The sequence below is a fragment of the Boleophthalmus pectinirostris genome, unplaced genomic scaffold, assembly GCF_026225935.1.
Source record: "Boleophthalmus pectinirostris isolate CB_2022bp ecotype Guang Dong unplaced genomic scaffold, ASM2622593v1 HiC_scaffold_23, whole genome shotgun sequence".
Classification (NCBI taxonomy): Eukaryota; Metazoa; Chordata; class Actinopteri; order Gobiiformes; family Gobiidae; genus Boleophthalmus; species Boleophthalmus pectinirostris.
In genome coordinates this window covers 34,806,313-34,826,056 of record NW_026571207.1, presented here as the reverse complement: position 1 = coordinate 34,826,056, position 19,744 = coordinate 34,806,313, and the positions used below count along the sequence as shown (strand labels likewise).

Below are 19,744 nucleotides of genomic sequence, written 5' to 3'. Positions count from 1 at the left end.
AAAAACCAGAAAAGAATGAAACTCCAGTTTGGAACTTTAAAAAACAGGTTTAAAAATCTTCCTTCACTTTTTTCACAGTTTTGTGTAAAGTGCCAGAGGAAGTTCTCTTAAAGAAGAGGTTCTCAAACTGTGGGTGAGGGTCCAAAAAAGGGGCACAGAGTGTTTCAGTGCAGTTTACTTCGCTTTGTATTAGGTAGATCATTTTGACTTTGTCATTTTGTAAGTAGCTCACATGCTGAAAAAGTGTGGGCACCCCTGTTACAGACAAATGGATTATTAAGAGCATATATTCTTTCTTTCTTCCTCTCACCCCTTTCTCTCTTTTTAACCCAATTCTCACACTCTCTTTCTCCCTCTCCCCCTCTCACCCTTCTCTAACTCTATCTGCACACCCCTCTCTCCCTCTGTCTTTCATACTCTTTCTGCCCCCTACCCCTCTTCCAGTCTCTCTTGTTTTCGCTCCTCTCCTCCCTCTCTCTCTTCCTCTCTCTGTTAGAAGAAATGTGTAATTGTTTTCGTCACCACTTCACAGTCTTATATTCTAATAAAGCATAATTACAGCACAAACTGAATTGAACTGGTATAGACAGCAGTTTATTTAGACTGAGTGCGTGTACTAGGGATGGGCATGATTAGTCGACAAATCAGTAATTGATCATTAAGAATTTCGTCGATTACGTTCATTTCTAATCAAAGCAAAGCGGCAAGACAGATATGCTTCCCCTTCTTATCTGAGACTGATAAAAATGACATGAAAACAGTACAGTCTCTGTGTGCGGGAGTGCCCTTTAACTCACAGATGAGGTAAAATATCTTGGGGATTATGTCACCAGTGACCTCTCAGATGACGCAGACATGTATAGGCAGCAGTGTGAGCTTTGCAGTCAGACCAATATGCTTGTCCGTAAATTCTCCATGTGCTCCAGTCATGTCAAAATTTCACTTTTTAAATGTTTCTGCTCGCCCTTGTATGCTGCGAATCTTTGGCACAACTACAAGAAAAAGAGTTTGCAGAGTTTGACAGTGGCCTATAATGACTCTTTGAGAATATCAGTGTTGGGAGTAACAGATTACATGTACCGGAGTTATGTAATCAGAGTACAAATTATGAGTAACTGTATTCGGTTACAGTTGCTGTTTCAGTGAGTGGTAATTGGATTACAGTTACTTTGTTGAAATAAGTGTATTACACAGCAGTATTTTCCTGTTTTTACGTTTTGGGCATTTTACATTATATGAGGCGCTCTGGATTATAAAGTGTTGTTTTTTGATGAAGTTAAAGGCTTTTAAGTGCGCCCTATAGTGCAGAAAATACGGTATATTAGACTGGATGTTGACAGTTCCTCTTGAAAGGAGAAGAAGAAAAAGAGAGGGTAGAAAAGCCCATTTATGTTCCTCAAATTGACGATATTCCAAAAAGATGAATTTGTATTTCTTTTTTTCAATGTTTCTTATCCGTTCACTTTACTGCATCCTCTTTCTAAACCCGTTCTCCTTTGCGCACCGCTCTGACACTGGTTAAAGATGTATGGCTCTTCTGCAGGAGTTTACTCTGATCCTCGTTCACATTTCTGTTTAAAATCAATACAGCGATGGAGACATGAAAGTGCCTGTACAAACTCCAGTGAATCAGAACACTACTGCTACTACTACAGCTACTCCTGCTCCTCTCCTCTCTGTCCAAACATGCACTCCATCCATATTATTTATTTGTCAGAGGAGTTCGCGTTGTACCTCATTTTTTATTCCTTTTGGCACCGTAGAATACATTGTAAAATCAGACGTGTGTGGGGAAAAATGCAGCTTTTGTGCGTTAGTTTTCATCTTGCGTCATTCTCCGCAATCGTCTCCCGTTTGATTGACATTGCTATGGAAACCAGACGACCAAAAAAAAAACCCCAGGACGCTTTTCGCTTCCGTGGCTGTAAACTACGCCAGATGCCCCGGAGGCCCCCCGTCCCGTTCCGATCACATCTGTACTTCCTCCCATCTTCTCCCCGTGCAGATTAGCGGAGGGGATTTCTTTTTAAGCTGATTTGTGTGATCAGATAGGGCCCGTCGTGATGCCAGCTCTCCGTTCAAATGGTGAATAGACGAGTGTGAAATATGAGGGGGTTTGCGGAGAAGGAGAAGGGCTGGTGTTAATATGCATTTGAAAGGTAATACTCGGAGCAGAGACTGGCGCAGGATTCGGGCTTTTGTGGCTTAATCTCACTGTATTTGAAGCAATGAGTGTAGAAGAATGAATCATGGTGGTATGTGTAATAAGAACAAGGAAACTCAATGTGTTTTGCCAGAGATTGGAGGAGCAAATGCATAAAAATGTGTGTGATTTTTATTTATTTATTTGTTTTCTATAAATTAGAAAGCTGTGGTAAATAAGATATAAGTAAGAGTATAAGAGTATAAGAGTTGACGATGAAAAGCTGTATTCTACAACCATTTTGAACCTTTTTTAAAAGGTACACTGTGTAACTTTTCCAGTATAGGGCATAGACTGTATATATAAATGGACATAGCTAGATAGGAAGTGAGCATGGGAGCGTTTCTGGCTCCATCGATTCAGGCTCCTGGTCACGTTCTAATGTAAAAACATGCTGCTGTCAGGCTCATTTTGGTCTTAAAATGTTCGTATTACCAGCTGTACATGATTCTGGTGTTTTTATTTCACTATTTTGTCCATAACTAAAGTCCCATTCCTGACATTGGCTCCAAATTCAGCTCTACAACTGCAGGCCTTGATGAGCTTCATTTGACTGGAGCCATCACACTTTCCACTTCTTTATTCCACCTGCTTGACTCTATTTAGATGTTACTACTTTACAAAGAATGTTTCATCATAAATGGCAGTAGACTTTTTATATATATTCAATTGCTTGCGCTTTTATTTCTGAAAATAGACATTTATTTAATTCTTCATTTAATTCAAATTTATTTATTTAATTCTTGCTGTGAGTTATCAGGATTGTCTGATCACAGATCTGACCTGTAACTTGGCCTGGTGGTTTGACCAGCTTGTCTCTATAAAGATCGAGACGTGTAATGTCATACTGCGGAACATTCAAAGGCCTAAACTCTATAGGCAAACTGGTAATATGTCAATGTTTTCTTGATTCGTTACACATTTTGCCAAGATTTTATTTAATAATTCAGTATTTTGTAAAGTTTCAGAGGAAGCTTTCAAACTGTTATTTTTTTATGGGTGAAATTAATGGAAAATTTACTTCTGGAACGATAGAAAGGTAGTGTCGTAGTACTCGAAAAGACCGCTTTCTTACGGTTTTAGTCACTTCTTGGACTCAAGCACATCTGGACTCGGTCTTGTCTGGGTCTGGATGGCGCTTGGTCTTGGTCTTGTCTCGGACTCAAGGTCTGACATTCGATGAGTGTGATCATACATGTATTTCATTACGGCCGGTAAATGTGCAGAGGCTAAATATCACAGCAGAACCAGTAAAATAATGTAACTGTAAATGTTATGAACTTGAAAAAACCCACCTGATTCACTTTGCAGTTGTTTTCTATAAAGTGCCTGTGGAAGTGGGATTAAAGAGAGGTTCTCAAACTGTGGGTCAGGGTCCAAAAAAGGTGCAGTACAGTTTGCTTGTCTTATTTAAAGCTTAAATGAACATTAACCAGATCAAATGGAGATAGATTTATAAAAACAATGATATATATGTGCCAAAATAACTGTAAAATGCAAATAAATGTAGGAAATGACAAAGATGGTCTCGATTTGTTCTCGATGAGCTGTGGTCTCAGTCTTGTCTCGGTCTCGACTAGGGATGGGCATGATTAGTCGATTAATCGATAATTGATCATTAAGAATTTCATTGATTACGTTCATTTTAATCGACAAACTGAATGTAGGTTGTTGTGTGTAGTGTGACCAAACAGGTCTGTACATGTGTCTCTGCACTCAGAAGGAGCGAGACACAAACAGTGGGTCAGTCTGCAACGTACCCAAGTGCAAATGTGTATTTAACGATGACTTGTACAAGAAATTCTACGCTTTCCGTTGCGTTCGGGACAAGTGTGAGTCCATGTGCACAGTGGATAAAGCAGCACATATGTTTCTGTGTCCAGTGGGAAAAAGTTTTGCCAGTTGAGAGTCGCTCAATGTCGATGACGAGTCCCCACCTCCCTCCCCCCGTACAGTGTCCTGGTTTTGACAAATGCAAATATGGTCACACTAACCTGTATTCCACTGAGTCGTGCCACATCAGCGCACAAGAGCTTTTTTTTTTTTCCTTCACTTAGTTTATGCAAATTTGCCATGTGATTTGAAGTTTCGTTTCTGTGAGAGTTGCACAAAACTGCATTAAACACATTATAATGTCAAACAGGCTGATGTGGCTCTAGAGTGGTTATGGTTTATATGTCGTAAAGTTGAATTTATTTATGCAGATTAGTAGTGCAGATAGTGATAATAATGATGATAAATTTTAATATAAAAAATGTTCATGATTAATCGATAATCGATCGTTAATTCTCCCGACGATCGATTAAGAAAATTGAATCGAATGCCCATCCCTAGTCTCGACCTTTAAAAGTCTTGGTCTCTCAGAGGTCTTGGTCTTGTCCTAGTTTCGGGGCCCTGTGGTGTGGGACTGGTCTTGGTCTTGTTTAGTGCACTCTTGACCACAACACTAGTGGGTGGTCACTGTTGAGTTCCATAGCCTTTTACTTTTAACCCTGAAAGCTTCTACTAAAGGTAACCTACAGCAGAGCAGACGTTGAGGTTTGTACTGGATGTAAAACGGTCATTCTCTGCATCAGTGAAGGTGGTTTATGGTTAATGAGAGAGAGCAGAGTTTTGAAACAGGAGCAGTGCACTTGTGTTGTAGCTGTCAGCGTTAGGCACATGATAAATGTACATTAGCTCGGCCCCTCGGCGTCAGCACCAGGTTCTCCTCTTGTCCAAACACCCATCTGAGACTTTACACGGTGTACGCTGCAATTTAACAACAACAACAACAATGTGATGCTAATATTGTTCAACACTGAAATGTCTGTGTGAAGCTCTCTGTGAAGTGGTTTTCAACTGTGGTGCACGGATTTAGACAAACTTTATTTATTCATGAGGGAAACACTGCAGCTCACATGGAATGACAAGACTTTTAGAACTTTTAACCATGCTGTTGTTTCCTCTTTTCATTTACTCTGTCAAAGTTATAGTTAGAGTGATTTGTCAGTGTTTATTCTTCTGTATCCAAGACGTCATTACGCTGATGAACCTCCACCAGTACATGCCCACTGTCACGTACTTATTTTATACAGTGGCCGACAGGGGTCAAGCGCACTGCAGCGGCTCAGCTTCAAGTACAGAAACGATGCAAATTCACAGGTACAAACCAAAAATGTGCTGCAAGAAACAACGACAAATGTATCATCATCAGATTTACCGCAAATAGAGAAACGATGCGAAAGCACAAAACGATCAAAAACCAATAAAACCACTGCAAACGAAAAATGCTGCATAAAGAGTCACTACAACGGAAGTGCTTCAGACCTGCAGGGGGCGCTCTCAGTGTAACAGCTTAATGGAGAGACACACCGGATGGAGAGAGAGAAAGACTTTGCCTGTGAGAGAGACAGAAAACAGCCAACTGGCTATAAACTATAAACTATAAACTACAGAGCGAACAAATTATTGTAATGGCTAAACATGCAAAAGTGTCGCCTTGTAAAGTCTGGCGTGATATACAATAAAATAAGCAGGTGTTTTCTTGGTTTCCATAATTTTGTCTTTGCATTATTTCTCTATTTGCAGCGCATTTGATGATGATACATTTGTCTTTGTTTGCACCTCATTTAAACTTGTGTTTGAGTTTGTGAATTTGCATCGTTTCTATACTTAAGCTGTTTTCTCTAACTGAGAGTCATTGGGCCGTTGCAGTGTGTTTGGCCCCCGTCGGCCACTGTAATTTTGTTCTCCTATTGTATTTTCTTGATTCAGCAGCGTCGCGTAGTCATTTTGGTACTATTGAAACATATTAAATGCAATATATTACAAATATGAAGGCAGAAGGTGAGGTACAGGAGGAGGTGCAGTACACACATACTTTAGAGTCATTTCAAGTTTGCATTGGTTTAATTTGGATCTGGTTAAAGAGGCACTAAGTAACGTTTTTGGTGAGGTGAGGGGGAGTCCATCACCTGCGAGTCTCCATGGAGATGGTACTTTGTCTGGATTATTCCATAGTATGACATTAAACTTGTGGGTCCGGTCAAGCAGTAACTGAGCGAAACAGGGGCAGATTTTTGACTTTCAAATGTCTCTTATTCAGAAACTAGAGGGACTATTGAAATAAGTAAAGTATCAGAATGTAGGAAAGAGTTACACTCCAACAGGGTCAAGTTAAACCTGTGATATTCTTTCAAGTTGTTGACAAAAAATTTAAAAACTCATGTCAGTAACGGAGGGAATGAAATATGCAGCACTTTTGGGCATTAAAACCAAACAGTGATAACTCTTGGTTCTCACTTACATATCCTTAACAAACTGGTTTGAATATTTGCTTCATATAGTTTTCTACCATATGGTACAAGATTAGGTTGAAAAACCTCTTACTTTTTGAATAATGAGATTTTTTATGAAGAAAGGTCATGGTAACGGAGGGAAAAGTAACGGAGGGAAAATTGTGCAAACAAGTAGAAGGTGCAGGATTTTGCATAATTTGTCAGTTTTTTTCTTCCGAATACTTTAATATTACTTCAAAATAAAAGGAAACTATTTCTATAAAATATGTCAGTCCTTCCAAGCAAATTTTTATCATTTTAAATATATATATTTTAAAATCATGTACCTTCATCAACAGTTCAAAGATGGAATAACACAAGATATGATGAAATACATCCATTTATTTACATGATTTGCAGGTCTCTGAAATTTGGGAAATAATTTTTGTTCCATGTTTCATACATGGTCTGTTTAAAACATATGGAACTTTAGAACCAAAAATGGTACAGAAAAAAGGTCAACAGTTTCATAAACTAGAGTACATATGTATCTGTTCAATACATTTTTATATCAGATGCATTAACTTGAATCTTTGGCCTTGCTGTTTACTTCTGCTTGACCGGGCCTTTGTATATCTTGCATTTATTCAATTACAGATTTTAATTATGGCTATAACATACATAAAAAATCTGTCTTCTTACTGTGTGCAGACTGGCCTCTTCACCCTGCTGAGAGATTACACAGACATACACCGTGTCTAAAAGTTATGAGATGTTAAATGGCAAAACAAATGTGTTCAAAATGCTTTCAAAGACCTGATTAATGCAGAAGATACAGAGCCCAGGTCACAGTGTTTCTCACAAAGTCTCTCTTTCTCCTCTGCAGCTGAAGAAACTCCTGCTGACTCCTCCCAACGTGCCCACAGGGGTTGACACAAACAAAGATGGCATCCACAGTCATCGCTATAGCAACAGGAGCCAGCGACTGGTCAAGCCTCTGGTCAAGGCAAGTACATCAGACGGAACCAGTGTCAAGGCAGAACCAGTCCTAGTACCAGACGGAGTATTTTGAGCTTTAGAGATGTAGACAGATTATTAAACCAGAATTTCTCAAATATGTAAAGGTCCTATATTACACAAAATTGACTATTATGAGTCTTATGCAGGATTTGAGTGTTTAAACATGTGAATGAAACAAAACACAACTCCAGGGCTGTTTGTGATGAGGAAATATTAGAACATAGCTCAGAAAATAACATAATATGGGCTCTTTAAACATGAATGAAAACTACATAACATGGACTCAAGACATCAAAAATCATTACAAAAACTAACCCTGTATTCTAGTTAAAACTCCGTGCCTCCTTCACCGAGCAGACGCTGGAGAATGAACAGGTTTGTAGTTGCCTGTTGACTCTTCGGCTCCTGTGTCTTTGTCAGATTCGATCAAACTGAATTGGATGTTTCTCTTCCTTCCACAGTTGGGGGTGAGGGGTGGTTCAGGGCTGCAGGCTTTTATCCGAGACTGTTTATTTCGACATAAAATACACAATAGTTTTTCCTATCCACGTTTAACTAACTTAATATGTGTTGCCTTTTATCAGATTCTGCATATTAAAACTAAGGAAACTGAAGATTTAACCAATGCAAGTTTATCAGAGAAAATTAACACAAATCCTCAAAGATTATGATGTTTTAAAGGTGCACTGTGCAACTTTTTAGTGGAGAATCCATCATCAGCTGGTCTACTACACTACACTACAATACCATACAATACTACAAAATAAAACTTTTCGATCTCCAAGGAGACAAGCAGGCGATGCCAAGTTATATGTCAGATCTATGGATTTATGCTCTTATATTACACAAAATTGGGTTTATGAGCTTTAAGCCATATAGGCGAGTTTGAGCTGACGTCATTGTTATTAAAAGCCCGTGTTGCATGCTGGGAAATATTTTGGTCGGAGGCAAGAAACACGATAGCGGTCAAACACAGTGCGTAACCTCACGTATTTATCCCCGATAATGGTAAATTCCTGCTGCATTATCGGATGAACAAATAGAAGCACGGAAGAAGGAAAATGTCTTTTTCGTATTCTGAGTGAAAAGAACCACTAACGGTGAATTAAACGGCTTTCAAACATCCGCAGAGCAAACGTAGAAGATCCTAACAAACCGTGGACTCCAACAAGTTCAACAACACATCGAGACTCTTGGAGGTTTTCATCTTTTCTGCTGTGAATGGCCCAGGAGTTTCCACCAAGTCATTGTGGATATCGCCCAAGTGAATATTTGTCCAGGTAGTTCGCGATTCCGACCAGAGATTTGGTTTGGTCCACCTTTTGTCGGGGTTGAAAAGGGTGATTTTTCGTCCATCGATGCTTATGACCAATTTCTGGTCAAATCGTCTTTGGTCCTCTGCCGTTAGAGTGGATAAATAACCAGGATCAATACCCTTTACGTGCTTTCTCGCTCCGTCCATCATGTTGAATTAGTGTTTCTTGCCGCCGACCAAAATCATTCCCAGCATGCAACGCGCGCTTTTGTCAACAATGAAACTCGCCTATTATGAGCCATGTGGCCATACCGGCTTTTCAAATCCTGATCCCGTCAGATCTCAGGAGCTCAGCAGGGTCGGGCCTGGTCAGTACTTGGATGGGAGACCGCTGGGAAAATCAGGAGCCACAGGGGGGCACCAGTCATTAAAAAAACTGTTGTTGTTCCTTAGGCAAGGCACTTCACCCTCATTGCCAAGTGTGAAAGTGATGTGTGCGTGAGTGATGGTGGTGGTCGGAGGGACCGATGGCGCCGATTGGCATGGCAGCCGCGCTTCCGTCAGTATGCCCCAGGGCAGCTGTGGCTACAATAGTAGTTTACCATCACCGGGTGTGGAGAAAAAGAATAATGAACCTATATAATGCTCTGTAAAGCGTCTTTGTGACATACGTCTGTGAAAAAGCGCTATATAAATAAAGACTTACTTCACCCTCATTGCCAAGTGTGAAAGTGGTGTGTGTGAGAGTGATGGTGGTGGTCTGAGGGGCTGATGGCGCAGATTGGCAGCCTCACTTCCGTGGCTACAGTAGTAGTTTACCACCACTGGGTATGGAGTGAATGAATAATGCTGAATAATGCTCTGTAAAGCGTCTTTGAATGTCCAAAAAAGCGCTATATAAAACTGATGCATTATTATTATTATTAGAACTTTGTTACGTCATCAAAAACAGACCTGGAGTTGCGTTTTGTTCTGTTTGAGTAACCCTTTTTAATTAGTCTGTCTACATCTCCAAAGCTCAAAATGCTCTGTTCTGCCTTGTGATGTCATGAATCTAGTGAAGGTGTGTGGAGTTTAAAAACACAGTGGAGCACGTCCTGTGTACATGAAGGTGGAAGAATGTTTTCTGTTTGAGAGAAGAACTCAGCCTAAATGGGCAGGATTTGTGTTTTAAACGTGTGAATGAAACAAAACACAACTCCAGGTCTGATGAAGAAAAAAAGGTAGAGCGCTTCACTGGGTCTTTAAAGAGTAAAAAATGGCAGTATGGGTGCTCTACGGGGGTTAAACAGTGGCCTTAGAACAAAAAATTACCCTTACTGAAAAATGTAAGAATAGGTAAGGTGCAAACCCGAGGCACTCCGACTGAATATATTAAAAGTCCTTTATTGTATGAAGCGACGCCAACGTGTTTCGACCAGCAAGATGGTCTTCGTCAGGGCAAAGTGGTAATTTTCTGCTCTAAGACAACTCCAGGTCTGTTTGTGGTGAGGAACCTACATAAGAATAGATCAGAAAATAGTATCATATGGGCCCTTCGACTAAACTGGTGATAATATTCTATCCACTACTACATAAAAGTGATAACATATACTTACATAATCACCAAGCAACTCCAAAAACAGCTTCTGAAAATGTCCTTTGTAGTCATTTTTCTTGGTTAAATTAGCTTCCATTTTGCATGCGAGTTTGTTTTTTTCCACCTGGGCCCTGTGCAGCAGACAGGAGCTGTGTCCCCTGTTGGCTCTGATGATATCTGAGCAGGTGCACAGTGTCTAACAGCACCCAGGTGTGTAATAAAACAATGCTACGCTGATAACTTAATTTAAAAGGACTTCCCAATAAGAACAAAGGCAATACATTTTAATAAGTACATAATAGAAAATAGAGGAGGGCCAATTCTCATACGAGAGGAAGGACAGAGAGTATATGGTACAGAGGAGATTGTTTTATATTTTAAAATCAGAAGTCTCTTTACATTTACACAATTTTAAGGTCCTATATTACACAAACGCAACCCTTGTGAGCGTTAAGTCATGTTATAATGCTGTTACCTCCTCACAAACAGACCTGGAGTTGTGTTTTATTTTATTCACAAATTCAGCTCTTTTTTTTTTTTATTAGTCTGTCTGCATCTCCAAAGCTCAAAATGCTCTAATCCACCTTGTGATGTCACGTCGCGGTACTTTTCAAGTTACTGGCTACCTTTTTATCTTTACTTAAGTAGAGATGTGCAATCCCAGGGTTGAAATCAAACAAATGATTCTAGTGAAGAGTGTGTGGAGCACTTCCTGTATTACCACATGACATCGCAAGGTGGAACAGAGTGTTTTCTGTTTAAGAGAAGAACTCAGCCTAAAGTAAGTCATCAGAATATAGCATAATACATTCAAAAGTCCAATAGCCTTTGCATCCGAGTGTCAATTAAAGTATGAGCTGCTAAAATATACAAAAGATGTTATGTTTCAATCTAATTTCAGCCTTTGCGATTTACTGATTACAAACACTTAAAATTTAGCTTCGTTTTGCGATTAGTGGTGCTGCCCTATTTCCTGACATAGAGCCCCTGTGGTTTGGGTTAGGCCGGTCTCCATCTTGTGCCTCTGACCTCTTTGGATCGCGCTCGTCTTCACTCCAGCAGCGGGAGCAGATGGTGAGCGTTACAGACTGACAGCTCCGTACTCCATCCATGTGACTAATACAAAATAAATACATCGTTTGGACCGCAGCTGTAGAGTGAATCACCCACACAAACCCTGCTGTTCGCCTCCATGTCTCTCTCTCTGTAATCCACTCTATCGCACTGGAGTCAAAAAGGGGTGAGCACAAATATCGAAATATCAAAAATCAATATATAGCAGGGATGTAACAATAACTGAAATATTGTATTGTATCGTCAAAGTTCTCACAGTAACATCGTGGACCATCACAATAGATGAAATTACAATTCTCTTTGCTTAAATTAAGAGTTATGGTGCAGAAATAGCTAAAGAAAAAGAGGAAACTACATAGACCATGATCCTTTGCTCCATTTCAGTGCAGACAACATGAAAAAATAACAGTTCTAAGCACTTTTAATTCTTAGTTCGTTGGATTAAGTCTTGTCAAAGCATTTTAAGAGGAAAAAGTAGCATATTAACAGTTTTATTAACCTCCACAAAATATCGCAGTAAATATCGTACCGTGAGATGTATATCGTGAAAATATCGTACAGAGAGAATTGGATATTGTTACATTCCTAATCGTGAACTTTCCCACAATATCGTGAGCTTTTCCACGATATCTCAATAAATATCGTGCTGTGAGGTTCATACCGTGACGATATCGTATCGTGAGACTTGGATATCGTTACACCCCTAATATATAGTGAACTAAATTTGCTGATACAGTATCGTTATCATGGGCTGCCGTTTCGATATTTCGCCAAGAGTATTTTTTGGTATCTTTTAGCAACTTTTTTTTTGTGACCGCACTACAGTTTTGCTGCTTATTTGATGGAAAGAAACTTGTTTAGATGATAGACTTGACATTAGGGATGGGCATTTGATAAAGTTTTCTTAATCGATCGTCAAGAGAATTAATGATCGATTATTGATTAATCATTAACATTTTTTATATTAAAATTTATCATCGTTATTATATCTGCACGACTAATCTGCATAAATAAATTCCACTTTACGACATATAAACCGTAACCACTCTAGAGCCACATCAGTCCGGTTGACATTATAATGTGTTTAATGCAGCTTTGCGCAACTCTTACAGAAACAAAACTTAAAACCACATGGCAAATTTACATAAATTAAGCAAAGAAAAAAAACAGCTCTTGTGCACTGATGGGACACGACTCAGGTGAATACAGGTTAGTGTGACCATATTTGCATTTGTCAAACCAGGACACCGTACGGGGGGAGGGAGGTGGGGACTCGTCATCGACACTGAGCGACTCTCACCTGGCAAAACTTTTTCCCACTGGACACTGAAACATATGTGCTGCTTTATACACTGTGCACATGGACTCACACTTGTCCCGAACGCAATGGAAAGCGTGGAATTTCTTGTACAAGTCATCGTTAAATATGCATTTGCGCTTCAGCACGTTGCAGACTGACCCACTGTTTGTGTCTCGCTCCTTCTGATGCAGAGAGACACATGTACACACCTGTTTGGTCACACTACACACAGCAACCTACATTCGATTAAAATTAAAATGAACGTAATTCTTAATGATCAATTATCGATTAATCGACTAATCATGCCCATCCCTACTTGACATATCTGCTGTGTTGTTTAAAAAAAACATTTCATATCAATGTTGCACAAGTGGTGATTTAACAAGGAAATATTGTTGCTAAAAGTATTTGTTTCTTAAAAAGCAGTAATATATCATTATCACATGTATCGCCATATTGTGATAATATTTTACCATGAGCCATGTATCGTGTATCTTAACGAATCGTGAGGGACCTTAAAAAAACAGCAATATATCGATTATCACATGCGTCGCCATATCGTGATAATATCGTATCGTGAGCCATGTATCGTATCGAATTGCGAGGGACCCTACGATTCCCAGTCCTAGAATAAAAATCACAATTTGATTTGGTGCACTTATCAAATCGCAAAGGCTGCAATTCGATATTAGAATGTCTCAGCAAAGAAGTAAATATTTTGTCTTTTAACACTGAAAATATCTTATTGGATGTGTTGTTTAGAACTTTACAAACATGTTCTGAAGTGCATGGGATTCTTGTATTGTCAGGATGCTGAAATTTCAAACTTGATTTTGATACTAAGGAATAGACAGGATACTCAATTCTGATTCTGATACCACAATGATAATAAAAACACTTGTTCTTTAGACAATAACATGTGATTTTCAACATTAAATGATAGAAAGGTTTCTATCCTGTCAATGTGGCTATTTTAGTATCTTTACCTGCTCAAATGAGGATCTAGTTTCGATACTGGTTTTAGTATCGATTAGTATCAGATTTTTGATACTTTTGACAACCCTACATTCTTATAATAGTTTATTAGTTCATATTTCAGTCTTCTCTCAAATGTTAACACTCCTGAAGTTGTTTATAATGCACGCTCTGAACAAAAATCAACTTTTTAAATATATATTGCAAAACAGACAAATTACAAATGGATTTCCCCCCCCCAAATGGTGCAGTCTTATTTTGGTTTGTCTATTTTAGGTATGTGAGCATCTTATTGCAAAGTAATGAGAAAAATGGAGCGATGCTGTTGGGGAAAATCAATTAAACAAAAACAATTAAGTTTAATGAGTTACAGTCATGAGTGAGAGACTTCATCATCATCACTGTTCTCAACTTTTCTTTCCCCCAAAAAGTGGAACTTTTCTGGACAGTTATAATAAGAATGCAGGTTTTTCTTGGCTTTTTTAAAGAAGACATATTGTGCTTTTCAGATCACAATATTGATCTAAAATGACTTAATAAAAGAAACAGATCTGACTTATGAGCTGTGCCATGCAGCTGTTGGCAACTCCAGTGGATATCTGTGGTGTGATAGCAATGGACATCAAACTAGCAAATATATTTTTTGTTTTTATTTGTACCAAAATGACTATGCAGTGCTGCTGTATGTATGATATGTATGATTAAGAAAATTGAGTTGAAGAACAAAGTACAGAGCAGCGGTTGTGTACTGGTGTCAGTGAAAACAGGCTGATCAGAGCAATGATATCTTGAATACAGGAGAATAAAGATGACTCAGTCATGCGTGAATCATTCTAAATACAATTTCAAGAGGGTAAATGAGAAGAGGAAACAGCTATAACATGGTTAAAAGCTCTGTAAAGCAAATTTTGCACAATAGGTCACTTTAAACAATGAAAATGCCTGCAGTTGAAAAAAATACAGACAGATATATTTGCTTGGACAGATAAGCAATAATAGCTCCATGGAGACAAGCGTGTCAGAAAAGTTACATAGTGCACCTTTGACGTACATTTGTTGTTGTTCTTGTGAAATACAGTAGCTTAGAATATATTATATATAAATATATAAAATATATATATATATATACCAACAAATGTACAACAAGTCACCCTTGTGTAACAGATAATACTCCCTACAACTGTACAGCAACTAAACTAGATACATATGTTATAATATATAGTGCAGTTTGTCACTATATTGAAACCTTTGGCTGTGTTGGCTCTTTTTGTTTTGGCTCGCTTTGGTTATAGATCTGGTGTAATCACTGCTTTGACTCAGCAGGTTCAGTATCTGCAGACTCGCTGGATTTGCAGACATGTATTATTCAGTGTACCAGAAATGAGGTGATTTCAATGTGATCCCAGAATATTTGTTCATCTTTTGGTTTGCATTTTGCACCACAAGTATTACCACACCACTGTGTAACTATTCCCAGTGAACTTACCTGTTTAGTATTTATTATTTGCTGGTGTTTTCATTCTAAAATCACCTTGAAAAATGTTCATGCTCACTGGGGGACAGGGTCCACAGATTTGAACTGTAACTTGGTCTGGTGGCGTGTTTTCATCATTGCCAGTAGCTCCGGTTTGACATTTAAGTTGTGGGATATTTTATATTTGTTATTCTTTTATATCTCACGTCAGGAGAAGTGGGTGGACTGCGTACCCCTGTGCACCACGCCCACTACACTCCTGGTCAAATGTTTTGTCTTTTGTTTTGTTGAGGATGCAATGGGCTGTGTTCATTTTCTAGAAATTGCAGAAGTCATACTTTCAGGCTTTGTAACACTATTGGAGATTCACTGTTTTTGAAAGAAATAATCCACAAATGTTGAACCTTATCATTATTTGTTAAGGACTGGATTCTTTCAACTGACAATAATCATGTATTTGAAGATGAATAATAGACTCAGTAATTACAGAGAGATGAACCTTAAACCAAGTCAGCAAATCTGCATTCTGACAGTTACAGCAAACTCCACCAGAGAAGTCTGAACTGTCCTCCACTCAGTTTAAACTTTAGGGATTCTGCAATGTCACGTGAACACAACCTGGCAACACAATTTCATCTTTACGCTGTATGAACATGTAACTTTTGAAACTGAAATGTCTCTCCTCTCTGTCTGTCCAGATCGACCTCCCTCTGGAGCGTAAACCCCGAGTGGTCCGCCCCTCCGGCCGCCTCTGCACCGAGCTCCACCGCCACCTCACCACCTCTGGCCACCGCGGCAACCAGGACACCGCCGCGCCCGTGTCCGAGGACGACGAGGAGGAGGAAGAGGAGGAGGAGAGCGAGTCCGAGGAGGAAGAGGAGGACGACTCTTCCAGCAGCGAGATCGACGCAGCCAGCGCGGAGCCCCAGCCCCAGGTCGACCCGCCGAAACCGCAGTTCAGCTCGGAGAAGGAGCTGCAGTCCGTGGTGGATCTCATCACGTACATGCACACGTACTGTCTCCCTTCACGTAAACAGCACGGCGGGTGGGAGCGCAGAGACAGAGACGCTCAAAAGAACCGATCTCGCGCCCAGACCTCCACCCAAACGAACTCTCACACGCGCGTTGTGCTTGTGGCTACGCCCGGGACTAGCCTGTCGACGGGGCACGCGAGCGGGACTGCTAATGCTAACGCGAACCCCAAGAGGATCCCGTTTGCGCGGCGACGGGAGGTCAAAGCCAACTCACTTTTACGAGAGCTCTTGCAGCAAACTAGCTCCTACGATGTGAGCAAGCCTTACAGACTGCACAGCCCGCCCTACGTCCAATCTTCCAGCCCAAACAGGGGGGCCAGCGCTACAACTACCCAGGCTAAAACAGCGCCGAGCTCCAGTTCGACCGCCGCCCCCAAAGCTGACAGTTCCTCCCCGGACAGGAGTAGCTCTTCCACGGATATATCCCAGGACGTCGTTCTGGAGGACAGTGGATCGTTCTCGGTGCGGAGGTCCCGGCGTTTGGCTTCTTTTCCGAGTCGTTTCGCCAAAAGACATCGTCCCGCCCGGCCAATCGCGGTGGAGAAGAGGGAGGACAGAAGCGAGGGGAAGTTAACGGTGAAGCTGACGCAAGCTCCAGAGACTTCAGCGGCGGAGACGGTGCTCACGGCGACGGACAGCAGCACCATGGCGACGGAGCCGACCAAACCGTGCTGCCACAGTGGTATGAACTCTACACACAGTCCAATCTTCAAACAAGCTTCAAGGGTCCAAACTGCTAACACAACTACAACTTGGTTTGGATACTATTCCTTATTTAAACACACATCTGCTTTATTTATTTATTTTTATTTTTTCATATTCTGCTTTAGGGATGTCAAGATGAATTGGTAATACAGGTCACAATATGATCCAAAAATACGTAATTTCAATTCTGTTTATATTCCAAAAAGTATACCGAAACATGAAGTGTGTTTAAAAAAAAAAAAAAGAAACAAAACATTCCTGGTAGCCCTCTCCATCTTTAACATTTATAAGGTTACTGAATCATACCTTTATACCTACCTTATTAATAATATTTTGATGTGAAGTAATGTTTTAGTGTTATGATATAGGCCCCTGAATATTTCTTCTTCTGCTGTGAATGGCCTAAAATGTCCTGATTTTGTGATTCCAGAGAAGCGAGCTTGCCTCTGTCTGCCTCTGAACCCCAAGTCCACAGGGTGAGCTCTACTTTACTCAAACTACAACTGTGTAACGTAGAAATAATAATTATTATGGTTCATCCATCAAGTCTTCAGGGTTCCCACGGTCATGGAAATCCTGGAATTTTAGTATCTCTTTCACGCAACTACATAAGTTCTCTTAAGTTCTCATGAGGGTATTCTGATTATTTCTGAACGTTTGCACCTTTTGTTTAAAAGAGACGACAATAAATGCACTGACAGGATTTTGAATGTTCAAAACTATAATCCCAAACCATAAGGTGAGTGGAAAGAGTTAACATTTCATATTAAGCTCTAAAAGTCTGATCAATTCTACACACGTAGGTGCTGCAAAGTCATTGAAAATTCACTTTAGGTCATGAAAAATTCATGGAAAAGTTTTGAAATTTTGTCAGTGAAAAAAAGTGGAAACCCTGAGTTTTGGTTGACCAATATTTTTATTAGTCAACAAATTATTTTATTGGTATTATAAAGGATGTATACTGTATTATATTACCTGAGTTTATTCTTCCTTTTTACACACAAATATGGAATTTACTAGAACTTGTCCTGTCTGTGCACTTTGGGTCAAATATAACATAGGCTTTTATCTAGATTGTTGCATCATAGATAAAACTCTGAACTTGTCCTGCAGTTTATAAGTTCATAAACCATCACCAGACTTGTTCTAGGGTCAAATTGTGTAACACATGCTACTAAACATAGCAATCCCCAAAGATAAGTTCATTACTTTATTATGCCAATTTGTTTTCCTGTTTCTGACAGCAGAAGGAGCTCTAACACCTAACACCTCATTCAAAACAGAGGTGAATAATCTGCTCCTCAAATGTACACATTATTTTAAGTTAGAAAATGTGAAATTCTCATCCCAAGGTGACCAAAGATAAATGGTGAAGATGACCGTGCATGTAGTATAAAAACATACTGTGATAGATTTTTAAAAAGTGGTCAAAAAAGGCCCAGGCACGCTGTTGGAAATATTATTAAAATTATTTATTGGTTACATGGGACGAGCCATTGCCAACAAGTGACCAAAGATCTGTTTAAAAAGTTTAAAGCCACAAGAAAGAGTAATATGTGTTATTTGAGGTCTTTGAGAACTAGTACAAGGCTGTATGGTAATATTAAAGAAGCTACTATTATTTTGGATAGATAAAATTGTGTTTTTACTGGTATAAAAATTGGTATTTGGCCAATTTCTTAAAGGTGCACTGTGTAATAAGGTTGGGCGTCCAAAAGTTTCAGTTTTTACGCTCGCGTAGGGTGAATTACACACATGCAGTGGAGCCAGGTCCATAATCTCTGAAAAGTTAAAACATGAACCACGTGCACTTATGGACACCCTTGTGCTCGAACATGGTGTTCGTTATGGACAAACTGTGACTAGCACAGAAGTCCAATAACAAAACACCGCTCGGGTTCAGAACAAGGAGGCCGTTCCTCCCAGTCACCCCTCTCCAAGTGTCACTGTCATTGCCCACGTGGGCGTTGAAGTCCCCCAGGAGAACAACGGAGTCCCCGGTCGGTGCACTGTCTAGTACCCCTCCCAAGGACTCCAAGAAGGCCGGGTACTCTGCACTGCTGTTCGGCCCGTAGGCCGACACCACAGTGAGAGACCTGTCCCCGACCCGAAGGCGCAGGGACGCGACCCTCTCGTTCACCGGGGTGAACTCCAACACACGGTGGCTGAGCTGTGGGGCAATGAGCAGGCCCACACCAGCTCGCCGCCGCTCCCCGCGGCCAACGCCAGAGAAATGGAGAGTCCAGCCCCTCTCAAGGAGTTGGGTTCCAGAGCCCAAACTGTGCGTGGAGGTGAGGCCGACTATATCTAGTCGGTAACGCTCAACCTCCCGCACAAGCTCAGGCTCCTTCCCCCCCAGCGAGGTGACATTCCATGTCCCCAGAGCTAGTCTCCATGTCCGGAGATCTGGTCGCCGAGGCCCCCGCCGTCGACTGCCGCCCAGATCTCTCTGCACCGGCCCCATATGGATCCTCCTGCGGGTGGTGGGCCCACATCAGGACGGCCCCACGTCGCTCCTTCGGGCTAGGCCCGGCCACCAGGCGCTCGCTGATGAGCACCCATCCCAGGCCTGGCTCCAGGGTGAGGCCCCGGTGATGCCAATCCAGGCGACGTCGCTGGCCTCTGAGTGGACATCTTCATATACGGCTTCTGCAACCGTTCTTCGTCTGACCCGTCCCCCCGGACCTGTTTGCCTTGGGTGACCCTACCAGGGGCATGAAGCCCCCGACAACATAGCTCCCAGGGATCATTCGGGCACTCAAACCCCTCTACCACGATAAGGTGACGGTTCAAGGAGGGGAGAAATAATATAATATATTCCACTGAAAAAATATCTTCCACTGAGTCGTATCCTTTAGTCCGACAG

The 19,744-nt window shown here is 40.7% G+C and overlaps 1 protein-coding gene and 1 pseudogene across 3 annotated transcripts in view; both read left to right on the top strand.

The window, feature by feature from the left end:
* Positions 1–19,744, top strand: part of ppargc1b (peroxisome proliferator-activated receptor gamma, coactivator 1 beta) — a 247,846-nt gene that overhangs the window by 201,471 nt on the left and 26,631 nt on the right. For all 3 annotated transcript variants that reach the window (XM_020919957.2, XM_055158969.1, XM_055158970.1), the window contains exons 4-6: positions 7,349–7,468; positions 15,838–16,855; positions 17,309–17,354. In XM_020919957.2, the coding sequence (XP_020775616.2) occupies positions 7,349–7,468; positions 15,838–16,855; positions 17,309–17,354 (1,184 nt within the window). The remainder of the gene's footprint in view (positions 1–7,348; positions 7,469–15,837; positions 16,856–17,308; positions 17,355–19,744) is intronic.
* Positions 9,036–9,153, top strand: LOC129410770 (5S ribosomal RNA; annotated as a pseudogene).